At 34.1% G+C, this 7,374-nt stretch overlaps 1 protein-coding gene across 4 annotated transcripts in view; it reads left to right on the forward strand.

Annotated features, from left to right (window-relative positions):
* The window catches only part of FOXN2 (forkhead box N2), a 59,467-nt gene extending 54,118 nt beyond the window's left edge, over nt 1-5,349 (forward strand). For all 4 annotated transcript variants that reach the window (XM_061432301.1, XM_061432298.1, XM_061432300.1 and 1 more), the window contains one exon: nt 746-5,349. In XM_061432301.1, the coding sequence (XP_061288285.1) occupies nt 746-1,269 (524 nt within the window). In that variant the 3' untranslated portion in view covers nt 1,270-5,349. The remainder of the gene's footprint in view (nt 1-745) is intronic.
* Nucleotides 5,350-7,374: the final 2,025 nt, after the last annotated feature.

Below are 7,374 nucleotides of genomic sequence, written 5' to 3' on the forward strand. Positions count from 1 at the left end.
TACATATGTGCACAACATAAAAAGATTCTGTAGGTAAGAAATAAGGAAACGGTTCAATAAAATATATGAATAGCTAGGCCTCAGAGGAGGAAATATACAGATGGATAGCACACATTTGAAAAGATACAGCTTCTCTAGAAATCAAGGAGATGCAAAATGAAACAATATTGAGATAATATCTTTTTGTCATGAGATTATGAAAAATTAAAACGATTGATAATATTAGAGGTTAAGTATAGGAACTGGGTGTTGTCACACAAAGGATATAAATTAATACAACTATTTTGGAAGGTAATTTGGAAACACCAACTAAAATTTAAAATGTATATATTTTTTACTTAGTAATTCTGTTTCTTTTTATCTCTCCTAGAAAAATTCCATATGTGTAAGAAAAAGCATGTAGAGGATTTTCATTGCAGTATTACTTGTAATAGTTAAAAACTGGCAACAACCTAAATATCAACAAGTAAATTGTTAGCTAACCAGTGACACATTAATATTGAGGCATTTTCTACAAGCAGCTTGAAATAATTGTATTTTCCATGGGAAGATCAAGACATACCATTAAATGGTTTAAAAATATTTTAGATTGATTCCTACAGGATGATGGTCTGCATAAAATTTAAAGACCCACGAAACATCACCAGTCTAAAGCACTTATTCAGGAGTGATATAATAGTTTTAAATGGCCTGTTTCTGCAGTCAGATGCATTTGATTTACTGATGGAAGCTTTATTTTCCACAGGTGAGAAGCCTCTGCCTCTTAAAACAGCAATGCAAAAAAAGAGGAGTTATAGCAATGCATTCAATCATTCCAGTGCTATGCGATTACATGAGAGTGATTCTTTAGCCACCAGCATTGACCCAAAAGAAGACCACAATTACAGTGCAAGTAGCATGGCAGCACAGCGTTGTGCGTCCAGGTCTAGTGTGTCTTCTCTGTCTTCTGTGGATGAGGTGTATGAATTTATCCCAAAGAATAGCCATGTAGGAAGTGATGGCAGTGAAGGATTTCGCAGTGAAGAAGACACAGACGTTGATTATGAAGATGATCCACTTGGAGACAGTGGCTATGCATCGCAGGCTTGTGCAGATACCACTGAAAAGGGGCAGCCAGACAAAAAGATTCGAAAACAAGCATGTCAAGAAATTGATGAGGAGCTCAAAGAGGCAGCTGGATCTCTGCTTCACCTTGCTGGTATTCGTACATGTCTAGGTTCTCTAATAAGTACTGCAAAGACACAGAATCAAAAGCAGCGGAAAAAATAGAAATACTTACTAGTGTGAAATTATTTTTAAATGTGGCAATACTCTTCTACTTAATTCTTTACAAGGGATATCAAAGCCATAATGGACTTCTTTTGGTTTAGGGTGGGGGAGGGGTGCTAATTGTTTATTTCAAAATATTTTTGTTTTTTGAATTTTTATTAAATAGTTGCTGTTAGGATCATGCCCAATCATCAATATGATGTGAAATCCTAAATGCATAATTTTTGTGATAAGTGTCTTCAAGATTGGAAATTTTATGTTAAAAAAAAAAAAAAAAAGTCCCAAGCCTCTGTCTTAAACTTGTAGGGAAGTCTTTTGTTCTGTTAATATGTCCAAGTGTAAGAACTGGCAACTCTAACTTTTTTTTCATTTTCTTTTCCTATCTGTAATTAACTATAGTTGCTGATCAGCTAGAAATTTTGCTGCTTTCTTTCTCCCATACTCCTCTCTTGACACGTGTAATCCAGTAGGATGAGATTTGAATATTTTATTTTGTCTTAATTTTTGTTTTTAATTATTTTTTGTTGACACATGAACAAAGTTGAATGTAAGTTGGAAAAGATCCTAAATGTCCAGAAAGTTCCTTTTGCATAATCGGCAAAGAGATAGCAAAAAGTTCTAAGATTTAGAAAAGGCAATTTTGTGATGTAATTTATTCTAAGAACTTCAGTTTGTTACAATATTATTTTTTTCAAATTTTTTAACTTCCGAGATATTCCATAGTGTTGATTGGAGCCATTTATTGCAGCCAAAGTGCTTTGCAACCATTATTTTGATTTTAGCCACTAGCTGTCTTTGCTGAGGAGAAAGTATCCAATGAAAGGATATAGCCATGGAGTCCCATTTAGGCACACTTTTGCAATAAGAGGATCTTTCATTGGCTTGTTAAATGTACTGCATTCTGAAAATTACATGAATGGAGTGTAATCTAATATAAACATTTGAATATGTGTTATTTATGTCATCATAAATGAAGGTAGATCATTTAGGAAAAAACTTCTATTCAAGCTTTGTATGAATTAAATTGTATGTGCACCCAATTAAGTTAAAGGATTTAACAAAATTATAGAGACAAAATGCCTTCATGAATTTTAAAATTTGTATAAAATTTTATAAATCCTTTTAAGGAGGCAGTGTAATTACGTGCCATTAAATCCATCCTAAAAGATTTTGTTACTCTTCCAAATGTGTATTGCCCAAGGCCTTTTTCAGTATTTGAACAAATCTGCTTATATGATACACATTTTTTCATATCATTTGTATAGCTTGACTATATCATTCAAAAAGGACAAAGGATACTAATAAAGTTAAACTTATTCATAATGTATTTTTTACAATGGCAAAAGCAGCTTTCTAAAAGTTCAGTCTTAGCTCATGCTGCATCTTGTTTCGTAGACAATGACCTTGTTTTTATTTTCTGATGATTTCATATATACATATACACATAAGCTTATGATTTTGGTTTGTTACTTTCAGCTGTTTCTATGATGATAAAGCATTTTAAAAAAAAAGACATTTTTCTTTTAACTTGTAGAGTTTATTTGAGCAAAACTGTCAAATGAGAAGCCTAATGAAAATGTCTTTTTCAGTTGTCAAGACATTAAGCCAGGGATAACAACTTTATCTGTCCTGTTTCCATGTTAACTGTAGTTGAACCTGGATAGCCACAATGATAGAATTGCTGCTGTTGAAAATAATAATCTTCCAATTTGTTGATAATATGTATGCAGGATGAGGTATTGAATTTTTTGTTCTTCATATGTATCACATCTGCTGCATAAAATTGCTAACCTAAGTTAACATCTTTTACTATACACAGTGAATATAACACCAAAAATTGTTAAATTGTTTTATCACAGTATAAATAGTACACGGGGCTTCCCTGGTGGCTCAGTGGTAAAGAATCTGCCTTCTATGCAGGAGGCCCAGCTTCACTCCCTGGGTTGGGAAAATCCTTTGGAGAAGGGAATGACTACCCACTCCATTATTTTTGCCTGGGTAATTCTATGGACAGAAGAGCCCGGTGGGCTACAGCCCATGGGGTTGCAGAGTCAAATACGACTGAGAGACTAGCACACAGACACATGCACATACACACAAATAGTACACAGATTATAAAAATCATTTAATAACAAAATATTTTTAAGCTGTTTACTGTGGTCCTCTGGATATACCTTATTAACAGTGTTTTAATGATCTGGTTCCAATTTATTTTGTTAACTGAAATTCTGTACTACAAATGTTCTCTCTGGTTCTTGTCCATTAGATCATTAGTCTTTGTAAGTAAAGGAAAATGATCTAAGATATAAGGAAGGGAGAAAGTCATTCTCAGTTCAAATAAAGATCTTTAAAGTTATTTTTGTCAATATAAATAGCAATAACTTTTAAACTTGATTTTCTTTCCCTCTTCATGTACTCTTACCACAAATTTAAAAGTTATATTCATCACTAGCAAAGTCAATGAACTTTGACACTAAATGCTAACAGGAATAAGTTACAGGATGCTTTATTGAATTCTTATATAGAATTCACTGTATCACTTTCCATGTGCTGACTTACCCAGGCAGTTATTTTTAAGGGGAAGAACCTTTTTAATTACCATCCCCCTTAATTACTTCCATAGACATAATCCTATTCCTCAGGTGTATTGAGATAAAAACATGGCTAATAACCACCCAATTAAGGGAAGTCATTTCTAGTCCTATGGACTGGAAATTGTATTTCTAAGAATATATTACTAGCAAATTTTACTGTAATAAAAAACAACTTGGAAATCCTGGAAAGGTTCTGTCTTTTAAAATTGTGACTTAAGCTAACGTATAATTTGCCTTGCATCAATATAAATTGTTAACAGCCAATCTCAGTTTATGACAGATCCCTAGTAGAAGTTTTAACAATTTATCTTCATCTTTCCCATCCCAAATAGAATCAGTGTTTCATGAATATATATTTTTGAAATTTATTTGTGCAATATATAACTCAATTAGTTCATGTTTTATTTTACTTTTCAAATTCAGAGAAAGAAAATATTACATGGAAAATGAATTGATGGATCACCTCCTTTTTTCCACCCTTGAGCCTTTCCTATCCTCCTTATAACCAACATGGCGTCTCTTAACTTTGATTTCTTTGTGTATAGTAAAGTTTAGAATATACATGTTTCTTTCTTTTCCTATTCTCTGAGGCATTGTGTAAAGGATCATACTAGGTGGTCAGTTAAATATATGTTAGCACAAATTCAAAGCTAGAGAAAAGTGTTAAGGGGGGAGTGTGAGAGTGTGTGTGTGTGTGTGTGTGTGTGTGTGTGTGTGTGTGTGTGTCTTGGTAGACCAGGAGGCCTTTCTCAGCAATTTAAGCAATGATTGTGAATACTTCACAAAGCTGTAAAGACTATTGTCTTAAATACTACAGTAGCTTAACAACCTTTTGTGAAGACCAGAGCATTTAATTAAGAAACTTTAAGGCTTTCTGGTTTACATATATATATATTATAGTTTTTTTTTTGGTTTGAAATGTTATATAGCTTTGATTTAAACAGTTTGCTTCAATATGTTAATGATGTCAGAATATTTATTTTCTGAAAAACAAAGTATTTTGATGTTATACCTGCCATTTTTTCTTAAATCACACAATTTTTTTTGCTTCTGACTGCCAGTGCCAATGTCAAAAGTGTTGTACATTTCTTATTAAGTGCTTAATTTTAAAGTATTATGTTGCCATTAAATAGTGTATAAAAATGTGTAATTGCCAATTCATTGTAACTATTATTTATTTTTAAGTGAAAGTGTAAGAAGGTTTCTGATTTAAGAAATTTGAGTTATTAAATTGTGTCCTTATCCTTTTTTCTAATGTAGCATAAAAATCCCCCTGAGTTTGAGTTATAACTGCCAGTAAGTAGATGACAAGTCCATGTGAACCACTTCTTAGTTGCCAGTCTTTGCTCATATTAAAAACAACTTAACAAACGTTTAGTTTTTGTATCTAATCTCTGATTATTAAATTGTTTATAAAGTTTATTTTTACCAAAGAGATGCAATTCACTCTGATAAAGTATTACAGAATAAATGTTGTTTTATAACATTTTTGTGCTTTCTCTGTCTTTTGGGGGTTGGTAATACAGATGTAGGTGGTTTCATACTCCCACACACATACACTTTCCCCTCCAGTGTTACAAAGCTGGAATCATACCGATGAAGGATAAAAGTTTTAATTTCAGAATGTTTTTAAAGGCTATTTTTTGAAAGTATTGTTTTCCAAAGAACCAGATCTTAGTTTTAGATCTTTTCTATTGTTTTTTAGTCTCTGTTTCATTTATTTGTGCTATGATCTTTATTTCTTTTTTTCTACTGACTTTGGGTTTTGTTTGTTCTTCTTTTTTTCTTTTGCTTACCTATTCATCTATTGATAAACATTTCAGTTGTTTCTGTCCTTTGCGTCTTGTACATAACGGGGCTGTGAACATTGGTGTACAAGTATCTGTTTAAATCCCTACTTTCAGTTCTTTTGGGTAGACACCTAGAAGTAAAATTACCAGATGATAACGATAATTCTGTGTTCAGTTTTGGGGTTTTTTGGTGTGTTTGTGGAACCACAATAAAGTTTTCTAAAGCAGCTGCACATTGCCACAGCAATGTGCAAATGTTCCAATTTCTCCATATCCTTTCCAGCACTTGTTCTTTTCTTCCTTTCTCCCTCTCTCCCTTTATAATAGTCATCCTAAATCATCCTAATGGGGGTGAAGTAGGGTGTGTCACACTTTTGCATGTCTTGCAAGCAGAGGCATTGCAGTATTTTCTTGTAGACTTTATTTTCAAGAATATATGTATGGTAAATAACTGTGGAAAATAAAGTGTCTTTCTTCAGAATGGAGGACAGGTTTGTTTGCAGTCCAGTATAATAAAGATTATGGCTCCCTCTGGGGCAAAGTCAGACACATTTGCTTGCAGCCTTTATAAAATATTAGGGTTTCCTAAGCAGCATTCAACTGGGCTGCTCTGCACATCCCCATGGGAAAACAGACCGAAACCCTGAGTGTGAAGCTCATGTTGCTTGCTGTGAGTAGTAAATTCCTTTGTCTCTGACCCAGGAGCCATGTTTTCTGCCAGCTCCCATGAAACTGTAGCAAACAAGCTTGTTGACGTGAAAGTACTGTAAAAGCTCACATCCTTCACAGTTGTGTGTGTGTGTTTTTTTTTTAATAATCCATTCTTTTTTTTCCCATTTATTTATTTTTGGTTGTGCTAGGTCTTGATTGCTGTGCGTGGGCTTTTTCTAGTTGCAACGAGTGGGGTCTACTCTAGTTGCAGTGCACGGGCTTCTCTGGAAGCACGGGCTACAGGTCCTGCAGGTTCAGTAGTTGCAGGTCACGGACTCGCTAGCTGTGGCGCACGAGCTTAGTTGCCCTGCAGTATTTGGAATCTTCCTGGACCAGGGATGGAACCCATGTCCCCTGCATTGGCAGGTGGACTCAACCCCTGGATCACCATGAAAGTCCCATCCTTAACAGTTCTTGACATTCTTGGGTCTGATAAAAGGCATCTGTGAAAAATTTACCACTAACATCATATTGAACACTGAGAGGCTAACCATGTCCCCTCTAATTATGCATAAGCCAAGCATGTCCCCTCTCATACTACTATATTTTACTGGACCTCTTTGCCAGTTTGGTAAGGTGAAGAAATAAGGGGGAGGAAGAAGAAGGTGGGATAAAGGGCATAGTGTTTGGAAAGGAAGAAATGAAGCCAGCTTTGTACAGACAACATGATTGTAGATGTAAAAATTCCTAAAGAATCTGCAAAAGGCTACTAGAACTAATAATTGAGCAAGCTCTCAGGATACTAGGTCCAGTGATTGATAAAAATCAATTGTATTTCAATATAGTAGCAACAAAATTTTGGAAAATGAAGTTTTTAAAAATACTATTTACATTAGTATGCAAGAAATGAAGGAGCAAATGTAATGACATGTGCAAGACCTGTGCAATAAAAACTATAAAGCCAAGTTGAGAGAGCTAAGGACATCTAAATAAGTGGATAGATTCACTGTGTTTATGGATCCAAAGACTTAAATATTGTTACGATGTCAATGTCAGTTCTCTCCAAATTC

Source organism: Bos javanicus, chromosome 11 (genome assembly GCF_032452875.1).
Source record: "Bos javanicus breed banteng chromosome 11, ARS-OSU_banteng_1.0, whole genome shotgun sequence".
Taxonomy (NCBI): domain Eukaryota; kingdom Metazoa; phylum Chordata; class Mammalia; order Artiodactyla; family Bovidae; genus Bos; species Bos javanicus.